Below are 12,806 nucleotides of genomic sequence, written 5' to 3' on the forward strand. Positions count from 1 at the left end.
TGCTGATTGGTTGATAGCCGTTAGATAATCCCAGGTAATACCTGTTCAAAGTTCCATTTGAATTATTATTCTTTACCACCAGTCACTACAACCCCACTACAACATCACTACAACACCACTACAACATCACTACGACCAGTCACAACAACATCACTACAACCCTACAACATCACTACGACCAGTAACTACAACATCACTACAACCCCACTACAACATCACTACAACACCACTACACCCAGTCACTACAACATCACTACGACCAGTCACTACAACATCACTACGACCAGTCACTACAACATCACTACGACCAGTCACTACAACATCACTACGACCAGTCACTACGACCAGTCACTACAACATCACTACGACCAGTCACTACAACATCACTACACCCAGTCACTACAACATCACTACGACCAGTCACTACAACACCACTACACCCAGTCACTACAACATCACTACAACACCACTACACCCAGTCACTACAACACCACTACAACATCACTACGACCAGTCACTACAACATCACTACGACCAGTCACTACAACATCACTACGACCAGTCACTACAACATCACTACAACATCACAACAACCCTACAACATCACTACGACCAGTAACCACAACATCACTATCACCAGTCACTACAACATCACTACCACCAGTCACTACAACATCAATACGACCAGTAACCACAACATCACTACAACATCACTACGACCAGTCACTACAACATCACTACAACATCACTACGACCAGTAACCACAACATCACTACCACCAGTCACTACAACATCAATACGACCAGTCACTACAACATCAATACGACCAGTCACTACAACATCACTACAACATCACTACGACCAGTAACCACAACATCACTACCACCAGTCACTACAACATCAATACGACCAGTCACTACAACATCAATACGACCAGTCACTACAACATCAATACGACCAGTCACTACAACATCACTACGACCAGTTACTACAACATCACTACGACCAGTCACTACAACATCACTACAACATCACTAAAAACAGTCACTACAACATCACTACGACCAGTAACCACAACATCACTATCACCAGTCACTACAACATCACTACCACCAGTCACTACAACATCAATACGACCAGTCACCACAACATCACTACAACCAGTAACCACAACATCACTACCACCAGTAACCACAACATCACTACCACCAGTCACTACAACATCAATACGACCAGTCACTACAACATCAATACGACCAGTCACTACAACATCACTACGACCAGTCACTACAACATCACTACGACCAGTCACTACAACATCACTACGACCAGTCACTACAACATCACTACGACCAGTCACTACAACATCAATACGACCAGTCACTACAACATCAATACGACCAGTCACTACAACATCACTACGACCAGTCACTACAACATCACTACGACCAGTCACTACAACATCACTACGACCAGTCACTACAACATCACTACAACATCACTAAAAACAGTCACTACAACATCAATACGACCAGTAACCACAACATCACTACAACATCACTACGACCAGTCACTACAACATCACTACGACCAGTAACCACAACATCACTACCACCAGTCACTACAACATCAATACGACCAGTCACTACAACATCAATACGACCAGTCACTACAACATCAATACGACCAGTCACTACAACATCACTACGACCAGTCACTACAACATCACTACGACCAGTCACTACAACATCACTACGACCAGTCACTACAACATCACTACAACATCACTAAAAACAGTCACTACAACATCACTACGACCAGTAACCACAACATCACTACGACCAGTCACTACAACATCACTACAACATCACTACAACATCACTACAAACAGTCACTACAACATCACTACGACCAGTAACCACAACATCACTACGACCAGTCACTACAACATCACTACGACATCACTATGACCAGTCACTACAACATCAATACGACCAGTCACTACAACATCAATACGACCAGTCACTACAACATCACTACAACATCACTACGACCAGTCACTACAACATCAATACGACCAGTCACTACAACATCAATAGGACCAGTCACTACAACATCAATACGACCAGTCACTACAACAGCAATACGACCAGTCACTACAACATCAATACGACCAGTCACTACGACCAGTCACCACAACATCACTACGACCAGTCACTACAACATCAATACGACCAGTCACTACAACATCACTACGACCAGTAACCACAACATCACTACAACATCACTACGACCAGTCACTACAACATCACTACGACCAATCACTACGACCAGTCACTAGTGGTGTTGTAGTGACTGGTCGTAGTGATGTTGTAGTGACTGGTCGTAGTGATGTTGTAGTGACTGGTCGTAGTGATGTTGTAGTGGTGTTGTAGTGACTGGGTGTAGTGGTGTTGTAGTGATGTTGTAGTGACTGGGTGTAGTGGTGTTGTAGTGACTGGTCGTATTGATGTTGTAGTGACTGGATGTAGTGATGTTGTAGTGACTGGTCTTATTGATGTTGTAGTGATGTTGTATTGATGTTGTAGTGACTGGATGTATTGATGATGATGTGACTGGATGTGGTGATGTTGTAGTGACTGGATGTAGTGTTGTTGTAGTGACTGGATGTATTGATGTTGTAGTGACTGGATGTATTGATGTTGTAGTGACGATGTAGTGACTGGTCGTATTGATGTTGTAGTGACGTTGTAGTGACTGGTCGTATTGATGTTGTAGTGATGTTGTATTGATGTTGTAGTGATAATGTAGTGACTGGATGAGGTGATGTTGTAGTGATGTTGTAGTGACTGGATGTAGTGATGTTGTAGTGACGTTGTAGTGACTAGTAGTATTGATGTTGTAATGACTGGTTGTATTGATTTTGTAGTGATGTTGTAGTGACTGGTTGTATTGATGTTGTATTGATATTGTAGTGATGTTGTATTGATGTTGTAGTGATTGGTCGTAGTGACTGGATGTAGTGATGTTGCAGTGACTGGATGTGGTGATGTTGTAGTGACTGGATATAGTGATGTTGTAGTGATGTAGTGATGATGTAGTGACTGGATGTAGTGATGATGTAGTGATGTTGTAGTGACTGGATGTGGTGATGTTGTAGTGATGTTGTAGTGACTGGATGTAGTGATGTTGTAGTGACTGGATGTATTGATGTTGTAGTGACTGGATGTATTGATGTTGTAGTGATGTTGCAGTGACTGGATGTATTGATGTTGCAGTGACTGGATGTAGTGATGTTGTAGTGATGTTGCAGTGACTGGATGTGGTGATGTTGTAGTTATGTTGCAGTGACTGGATGTGGTGATGTTGTAGTGACTGGATGTAGTGATGTTGTAGTGATGTTGCAGTGACTGGATGTGGTGATGTTATAGTAACTGGATGTAGTGATGTTGTAGTGACTGGATGTAGTGATGTTGTAGTGACTGGATGTAGTGATGTTGTAGTGACTGGTCGTGGTGATGTTGTAGTAACTGGATGTGGTGATGTTGCAGTGACTGGATGTATTGATGTTGTAGTGACTGAATGTATTGATGTTGTAGTGACTGAATGTATTGATGTTGTAGTGACTGGATGTATTGATGTGTAGTTTAGTAGGATGGAGGCTGTATGGGTCTGTAACTACTACAGTGTAGTTTAGTAGGATGGAGGCTCCATAGCTGTATGGATCTGTAACTACTACAGTGTAGTTTAGTAGGATGGAGGCTGTATGGATCTGTAACTACTACAGTGTAGTTTAGTAGGATGGAGGCTGTATGGATCTGTAACTACTACAGTGTAGTTTAGTAGGATGGAGGCTGTATGGATCTGTAACTACTACAGTGTAGTTTAGTAGAATGGAGGCTCCATAGCTGTATGGATCTGTAACTACTATTTATTTTATTTTTATTTCACCTTTATTTAACCAGGTAGGCTAGTTGAGAACAAGTTCTCATTTGCAACTGCGACCTGGCCAAGATAAAGCATAGCAGTGTGAGCATACAACAAAGAGTTACACATGGAGTAAACAATTAACAAGTCAATAACACAGTAGAAAACGAAGGGGGGGTCTATATACAATGTGTGCAAAAGGCATGAGGAGGTAGGCAAATAATTACAATTTTGCAGATTAACACTGGAGTGATAAAAGATCAGATGGTCATGTACAGGTAGAGATATTGGTGTGCAGAAGAGCAGAAAAGTAAATAAATAGAAACAGTACGGGGATGAGGTAGGTGAAAAGGGTGGGCTATTTACCAATAGACTATGTACAGCTGCAGCGATCGGTTAGCTGCTCAGATAGCTGATGTTTGAAGTTGGTGAGGGAGATAAAAGTCTCCAACTTCAGCGATTTTTGCAATTCGTTCCAGTCACAGGCAGCAGAGTACTGGAACGAAAGGCGGCCAAATGAGGTGTTGGCTTTAGGGATGATCAGTGAGATACACCTGCTGGAGCGCGTGCTACGGATGGGTGTTGCCATCGTGACCAGTGAGCTGAGATAAGGCGGAGCTTTACCTAGCATAGACTTGTAGATGACCTGGAGCCAGTGGGTCTGGCGACGAATATGTAGCGAGGGCCAGCCGACTAGAGCATACAAGTCGCAGTGGTGGGTAGTATAAGGTGCTTTAGTGACAAAACGGATGGCACTGTGATAGACTGCATCCAGTTTGCTGAGTAGAGTGTTGGAAGCCATTTTGTAGATGACATCGCCGAAGTCGAGGATCGGTAGGATAGTCAGTTTTACTAGGGTAAGCTTGGCGGCTTGAGTGAAGGAGGCTTTGTTGCGGAATAGAAAGCCGACTCTTGATTTGATTTTCGATTGGAGATGTTTGATATGAGTCTGGAAGGAGAGTTTGCAGTCTAGCCAGACACCTAGGTACTTATAGACGTCCACATATTCTAGGTCGGAACCATCCAGGGTGGTGATGCTAGTCGGGCATGCAGGTGCAGGCAGCGACCGGTTGAAAAGCATGCATTTGGTTTTACTAGCGTTTAAGAGCAGTTGGAGGCCACGGAAGGAGTGTTGTATGGCATTGAAGCTTGTTTGGAGGTTAGATAGCACAGTGTCCAAAGACGGGCCGAAAGTATATAGAATGGTGTCGTCTGCGTAGAGGTGGATCAGGGAATCGCCCGCAGCAAGAGCAACATCATTGATATACACAGAGAAAAGAGTCGGCCCGAGAATTGAACCCTGTGGCACCCCCATAGAGACTGCCAGAGGACCGGACAGCATGCCCTCCGATTTGACACACTGAACTCTGTCTGCAAAGTAATTGGTGAACCAGGCAAGGCAGTCATCCGAAAAACCGAGGCTACTGAGTCTGCCGATAAGAATATGGTGATTGACAGAGTCGAAAGCCTTGGCGAGGTCGATGAAGACGGCTGCACAGTACTGTCTTTTATCGATGGCGGTTATGATGTCGTTTAGTACCTTGAGTGTGGCTGAGGTGCACCCATGACCGGCTCGGAAACCAGATTGCACAGCGGAGAAGGTACGGTGGGATTCGAGATGGTCAGTGACCTGTTTGTTGACTTGGCTTTCGAAGACCTTAGATAGGCAGGGCAGGATGGATATAGGTCTGTAACAGTTTGGGTCCAGGGTGTCTCCCCCTTTGAAGAGGGGGATGACTGCGGCAGCTTTCCAATCCTTGGGGATCTCAGACGAGATGAAAGAGAGGTTGAACAGGCTGGTAATAGGGGTTGCGACAATGGTGGCAGATAGTTTCAGAAATAGAGGGTCCAGATTGTCAAGCCCAGCTGATTTGTACGGGTCCAGGTTTTGCAGCTCTTTCAGAAGATCTGCTATCTGGATTTGGGTAAAGGAGAACCTGGAGAGGCTTGGGCGAGGAGCTGCGGGGGGGGCGGAGCTGTTGGCCGAGGTTGAAGTAGCCAGGCGGAAGGCATGGCCAGCCGTTGAGAAATGCTTATTGAAGTTTTCGATAATCATGGATTTATCAGTGGTGACCGTGTTACCTAGCCTCAGTGCAGTGGGCAGCTGGGAGGAGGTGCTCTTGTTCTCCATGGACTTCACAGTGTCCCAGAACTTTTTGGAGTTGGAGCTACAGGATGCAAACTTCTGCCTGAAGAAGCTGGCCTTAGCTTTCCTGACTGACTGCGTGTATTGGTTCCGGACTTCCCTGAACAGTTGCATATCACGGGGACTATTCGATGCTATTGCAGTCCGCCACAGGATGTTTTTGTGCTGGTCGAGGGCAGTCAGGTCTGGGGTGAACCAAGGGCTGTATCTGTTCTTAGTTCTGCATTTTTTGAACGGAGCATGCTTATCTAAAATGGTGAGGAAGTTACTTTTAAAGAATGACCAGGCATCCTCAACTGACGGGATGAGGTCAATGTCCTTCCAGGATACCCGGGCCAGGTCGATTAGAAAGGCCTGCTCACAGAAGTGTTTTAGGGAGCGTTTGACAGTGATGAGGGGTGGTCGTTTGACTGCGGCTCCGTAGCGGATACAGGCAATGAGGCAGTGATCGCTGAGATCCTGGTTGAAGACAGCGGAGGTGTATTTGGAGGGCCAGTTGGTCAGGATGACGTCTATGAGGGTGCCCTTGTTTACAGAGTTAGGGTTGTACCTGGTGGGTTCCTTGATGATTTGTGTGAGATTGAGGGCATCTAGCTTAGATTGTAGGACTGGCGGGGTGTTAAGCATATCCCAGTTTAGGTCACCTAACAGAACAAACTCTGAAGCTAGATGGGGGGCGATCAATTCACAAATGGTGTCCAGGGCACAGCTGGGAGCTGAGGGGGGTCGGTAGCAGGCGGCAACCGTGAGAGACTTATTTCTGGAGAGAGTAATTTTCAAAATTAGTAGTTCGAACTGTTTGGGTATGGACCTGGAAAGTATGACATTACTTTGCAGGCCATCTCTGCAGTAAACTGCAACTCCTCCCCCTTTGGCAGTTCTATCTTGACGGAAGATGTTATAGTTGGGTATGGAAATCTCAGAATTTTTGGTGGCCTTCCTGAGCCAGGATTCAGACACAGCAAGGACATCAGGGTTAGCAGAGTGTGCTAAAGCAGTGAGTAAGACAAACTTAGGGAGGAGGCTTCTGATGTTGACATGCATGAAACCAAGGCTTTTTCGAACACAGAAGTCAACAAATGAGGGTGCCTGGGGACATGCAGGGCCTGGGTTTACCTCCACATCACCCGCGGAACAGAGAAGGAGTAGTATGAGGGTGCGGCTACTACAGTGTAGTTTAGTAGGATGGAGGCTGTATGGATCTGTAACTACTACAGTGTAGGATGGAGGCTGTATGGATCTGTAACTACTACAGTGTAGTTTAGTAGGATGGAGGCTCCATAGCTGTATGGATCTGTAACTACTACAGTGTAGTTTAGTAGGATGGAGGCTGTATGGATCTGTAACTACTACAGTGTAGTTTAGTAGGATGGAGGCTCCATAGCTGTATGGATCTGTAACTACTACAGTGTAGTTTAGTAGGATGGAGGCTGTATGGATCTGTAACTTCTACACTAAGTATATTTTTAAGTTGAAGGATTCTTTCGCGCTGTTTCAAAAGCGATACGCAAGTAATGATTGACTTTCTAAAACAAACACGGCTTGTCTCAGACTAGACAAAACATAGTACATTTACATCCAGGACACTGAAATTAGTATGATGTTTGGTTACATAAGACAGATGGTTATTTAAGGCAAAAATGAAGGTGTGGTGGTTGACTGGTGTGGGTGAGTGAGCGTATAACACGAACCTCTATAGCAACCCAAAGGTTGCGAGTTCGAATCTCAACACGGATAACTTTAGCATTTTTAGCTAATTAGCTACTTTTGAACTACGTACTACTCCTTTTTAGCTAGTTTGCAACGACTTAGCATGTGAGCTAACCCTTCCCCTTCTGAGGCCAGGTTGTAACACACGCTTCTTGATTGTAGTTCACATGAGCCAGTCGCCGGCTGAAATCTGTCGGGAGAATATGCAGAACGCTGCCTGGAGTTCTAGCTGGTGTCTTCCCATCAAACTCCTTGAAATTTGGGTTGAATCACTGCCTGGTACGGCAACTACTCGGCCTCCGACCACAAGGCACTACAGAGTGTAGTGCGTACGGCCCAGTACATCACAGGTTTCAAGCTTCCTGTCATCCAGGACCTTTATACCAGGGGGTGTCAGAGGAAGGCCCTAAATATTGTCAAAGACTCCAGCCACCCTAGTCATAGACTGTTCGCCCCCCACCCTCTTCTACGCAGCTGCTATCCATGAATCTGTCGGGAGAATATGCAGAACGCTGCCTGGAGTTCTAGCTGGTGTCTTCCCATCAAACTCCTTGAAATGTGCAGTTGTGTCTTTAAAAAAACACACACTATGTTGTTCTTTAGTGTATTTATATATCGCTTTTCAACAGTAAAAGTTTTTTTTAAAGTTACCGGAGGACGTCTTTAACAATTCCTACGATACAGAAAACCATATCCAAGTGTAGTGTCCTTTTAAAAATCACACATTAGTTCAACAACTGCAGAGTTTGTGTCCCTGTTTAAGATAGTACTTACTGGACTTAATCAGATCTCCAGTCTTCTCTTCTTCTGCTTCTTCCTCCTCCAATGTGACAGTAATCTCCTTATTTTCCTCCTCCACTCCAAAATCGTAATCCTCTTCTTTCACTGTGACAGTAACCTCCTCGTCTTCCTCCTCTTTCACTTTGAACGCGCCTTCGTCTTCTTTCACCGTAACAGCCTCGCCCTCGACTTGTTTTTGTATTGTAACAGCCTCATCTTCCTCCTCCTCTTTCACGGGAGCATCTTTCTCCGTCCAGCAGACCTCTTCTTCAGCAAGAAGAGAGTATTTTAGTAAACTCATGGTCGGGGATGTTAGCTAAACTAGTGCTAACTAAACCAACCGACTGACAACAACGTCAATATGAAATTAAATGGGGTAGCTAGTTGTTTCCACAAAAGTACGTGTAAAACATAGTGGAAAATAAACCACGAAATTGTCTAAAGATCTTGAATGTTCCGACTTTGTTGTCTGGCGAGCTTCCGAGGTGGCTGCAGTTGTTGAAGAAGCGTTCCGTCCACTAGATTATACGTCACACTAGAAACATCACCTCAAACACACATATCGCCATCTGCTGTCTGGAGGGAGGAAACGCAGTTGAGGGAATGCTTATTTTTTGTCTATTAAATAATATTATATTAACACTTTTACAAATAAATAATGTGTTGATTGATTAGTTATGCATTTTTAGCTCCATATTCTATAATGACTATAAGAGCTCCATATTCTATTATCAGAGAGCTCCATATTCTATTATCAGAGAGCTCCATATTCTATAATGACTATCAGAGAGCTCCATATTCTATTATGACTACCAGAGAGCTCCATATCTATTATGACTATCAGAGAGCTCCATATTCTATAATGACTATCAGAGGGCTTCATATTCTATTATGACTACCAGAGAGCTCCATATCTATAATGACTATCAGAGAGCTCCATATTCTATAATGACTATCAGAGAGCTCCATATTCAAATCAAATCAAATTTTATTTGTCACATACACATGGTTAGCAGATGTTAATGCGAGTGTAGTGAAATGCTTGTGCTTCTAGTTCCGACAATGCAGTAATAACCAACAAGTAATCTAGCTAACAATTCCAAAACTACTACCTTATAGACACAAGTGTAAGGGGATAAAGAATATGTACATAAAGATATATGAATGAGTGATGGTACAGAGCGGCATAGGCAAGATACAGTAGATGTTATTGAGTGCAGTATATACATATGAGATGAGTATGTAAACAAAGTGGCATAGTTAAAGTGGCTAGTGATACATGTATTACATAAAGATGCAGTAGATGATATAGAGTACAGTATATACATATACATATGAGATGAATAATGTAGGGTATGTAAACATTATATTAGGTAGCATTGTTTAAAGTGGCTAGTGATATATTTGACATAATTTCCCATCAATTCCCATTATTAAAGTGGCTGGAGTTGAGTCAGTGTGTTGGCAGCAGCCACTCAATGTTAGTGGTGGCTGTTTAACAGTCTGTTGGCCTTGAGATAGAAGCTGTTTTTCAGTCTCTCGGTCCCAGCTTTGATGCACCTGTACTGACCTCGCCTTCTGGATGATAGCGGGGTGAACAGGCAGTGGCTCGGGTGGTTGTTGTCCTTGATGATCTTTATGGCCTTCCTGTGACATCGGGTGGTGTAGGTGTCCTGGAGGGCAGGTAGTTTGCCCCCGGTGATGCGTTGTGCAGACCTCACTACCCTCTGGAGAGCCTTACGGTTGTGGGCGGAGCAGTTGCCGTACCAGGCGGTGATACAGCCCGACAGGATGCTCTCGATTGTGCATCTGTAGAAGTTTGTGAGTGCTTTTGGTGACAAGCCAAAAATCTTCAGCCTCCTGAGGTTGAAGAGGCACTGCTGCGCCTTCTTCACGATGCTGTCTGTGTGGGTGGACCAATTCAGTTTTTCTGTGATGTGTACGCCGAGGAACTTAAAACTTACTACCCTCTCCACTACTGTTCCATTGATGTGGATAGGGGGGTGTTCCCTCTGCTGTTTCCTGAAGTCCACAATCATCTCCTTAGTTTTGTTGACGTTGAGTGTGAGGTTATTTTCCTGACACCACACTCCGAGGGCCCTCACCTCCTCCCTGTAGGCCGTCTCGTCGTTGTTGGTAATCAAGCCTACCACTGTTGTGTCGTCCGCAAACTTGATGATTGGGTTGGAGTCGTGGGTGAACAGGGAGTACAGGAGAGGGCTCAGAACGCACCCTCGTGGGGCCCCAGTGTTGAGGATCAGCGGGGTGGAAATGTTGTTGCCTACCCTCACCACCTGGGGGCGGTTTTTCCAGCCCTGGTTGCGCAATCGATATGCTGATCAAATTTAGGGAGTCTTGTTTTCAGATTAGCCTTGTTAAAATCCCCAGCTACAATGAATGCAGCCTCCGGATAAATGGATTCCAGTTTGCAAAGAGTCAAATAAAGTTTGTTCAGAGCCATCGATGTGTCTGCTTGGGGGGGAATATATACGGCTGTGATTATAATCGAAGAGAATTCCCTTGGTAGATAATGCGGTCGACATTTGATTGTGAGGAATTCTAAATCAGGTGAACAGAAGGACTTGAGTACCTGTATGTTGTTATGATCACACCACATCACGTTAACCATGAAGCATTCGCCCCCGCCCCTCTTCTTACCAGAAAGATGTTTGTTTCTGTCTGCGCGATGCGTGGAGAAACCAGTTGGCTGCACCGACTCCGATAGCGTCTCTCCAGTGAGCCATGTTTCCGTGAAGCAAAGAACGTTACAGTCTCTGATGTCCCTCTGGAATGCTACCCTTGCTCAGATTTCATCAACCTTGTTGTCAAGAGACTGGACATTGGCTAGTAGTATGCTAGGGAGTGATGCACGATGTGCCCGTCTCCGGAGCCTGACCAGAAGACCGCTTCGTTTCCCTCTTTTACGACGTCTTTGTTTTGGGTCGCAGGCTGGGATCCATTCCGTTGTCCTGGGTGGAAGGCAGAACACAGGATCCGCTTCGCGAAAGTCATATTCTTGGTCATACTGATGGTGAGTTGACGCTGCTCTTATGTTCAGTAGTTCTTCTCGACTGTATGTAATGAAACCTAAGATGACCTGGGGTACCAATGTAAGAAATAACACGTAAAAAAACAAAAATTGCATAGTTTTCTAGGAACGCGAAGCGAGGCGGCCATCTCTGTCGGCGCCGGAAGTTCAGCAGTTATTCTATGACTACCAGAGAGCTCCATATTCTATTATGACTACCAGAGCTCCATAGTCTATTATGACTATCAGAGAGCTCCATAGTCTATTATGACTACCAGAGCTCCATATTCTATTATGACTACCAGAGCTCCATAGTCTATTATGACTACCAGAGAGCTCCATAGTCTATTATGACTACCAGAGAGCTCCATAGTCTATTATGACTACCAGAGAGCTCCATATTCTATTATGACTACCAGAGCTCCATAGTCTATTATGACTACCAGAGCTCCATAGTCTATTATGACTACCAGAGAGCTCCAGTGGTGTAAAGTACATAAGTAAAAATACTTTAAAGTACTACTTAAGTAGTTTTTGGTGTATCTGTACTTTACTATTTATATATTTGACAACTTTTACTTTACTACATTCCTAAAGAATGAAAACAAGAACATTGTCCTGCCTGCTTTGCTTAATAGAAGGAATTTGAAATGATTTATACTTTTACTTTTGATACTTAAGTATATTTAGAACCAAATACTTTTAGACTTTTACTCAAGTAGTTTTTCCACTGGCTGATTTTTACTTGAGTATCTTTCTATTAAAGGCATCTATATACTTTTATTCAAGTATGACAATTCTACCTCAACAACAAATGTGTGAATACCAATGAATTTAAAACCCACTATAGCAGGTAGGACTAAGTAATGTTACATAACCTTGTCTACTCGCTATACTAATGCTCTGCTGTCCAGAAGGTAACAGGAAACAGATCAATGACCCAAGACAGGATGCTAATCAGTTTAACCTCCGAAACCTCTCAAAAAGCCAGACCAGAATAATACAGCTAGCGAGGGTAGCTACCAGAAGGAAGTAGGCTACCTATCCTGCACCCACAAACACAAACATTACCCAGAACTCCTAGCATTCACCATCTACAGTGCCTTCGGAATGAATTCAGACCCCTTCACCTTTCAACCACATTTTGTTACGTTACAGCCGTGTTTTACTAGTCTATACTAGTCTACACACAATACCTCCTAATGACAAAACAGG

At 44.1% G+C, this 12,806-nt stretch overlaps 1 protein-coding gene across 1 annotated transcript in view; it reads right to left on the reverse strand.

Moving 5' to 3' along the window:
* LOC116371433 (zinc finger protein 239-like) overlaps window positions 1-9,072 on the reverse strand; it is an 11,023-nt gene extending 1,951 nt beyond the window's left edge. Inside the window, exon 1 of the mRNA XM_031820303.1 lies at window positions 8,558-9,072. Coding sequence (XP_031676163.1) covers window positions 8,558-8,864 — 307 coding nt within the window. The 5' untranslated portion in view covers window positions 8,865-9,072. The remainder of the gene's footprint in view (window positions 1-8,557) is intronic.
* Between the last annotated feature and the right edge of the window lie 3,734 nt (window positions 9,073-12,806).

This window comes from Oncorhynchus kisutch, unplaced genomic scaffold (genome assembly GCF_002021735.2).
Source record: "Oncorhynchus kisutch isolate 150728-3 unplaced genomic scaffold, Okis_V2 scaffold3219, whole genome shotgun sequence".
Lineage (NCBI taxonomy): Eukaryota > Metazoa > Chordata > Actinopteri > Salmoniformes > Salmonidae > Oncorhynchus > Oncorhynchus kisutch.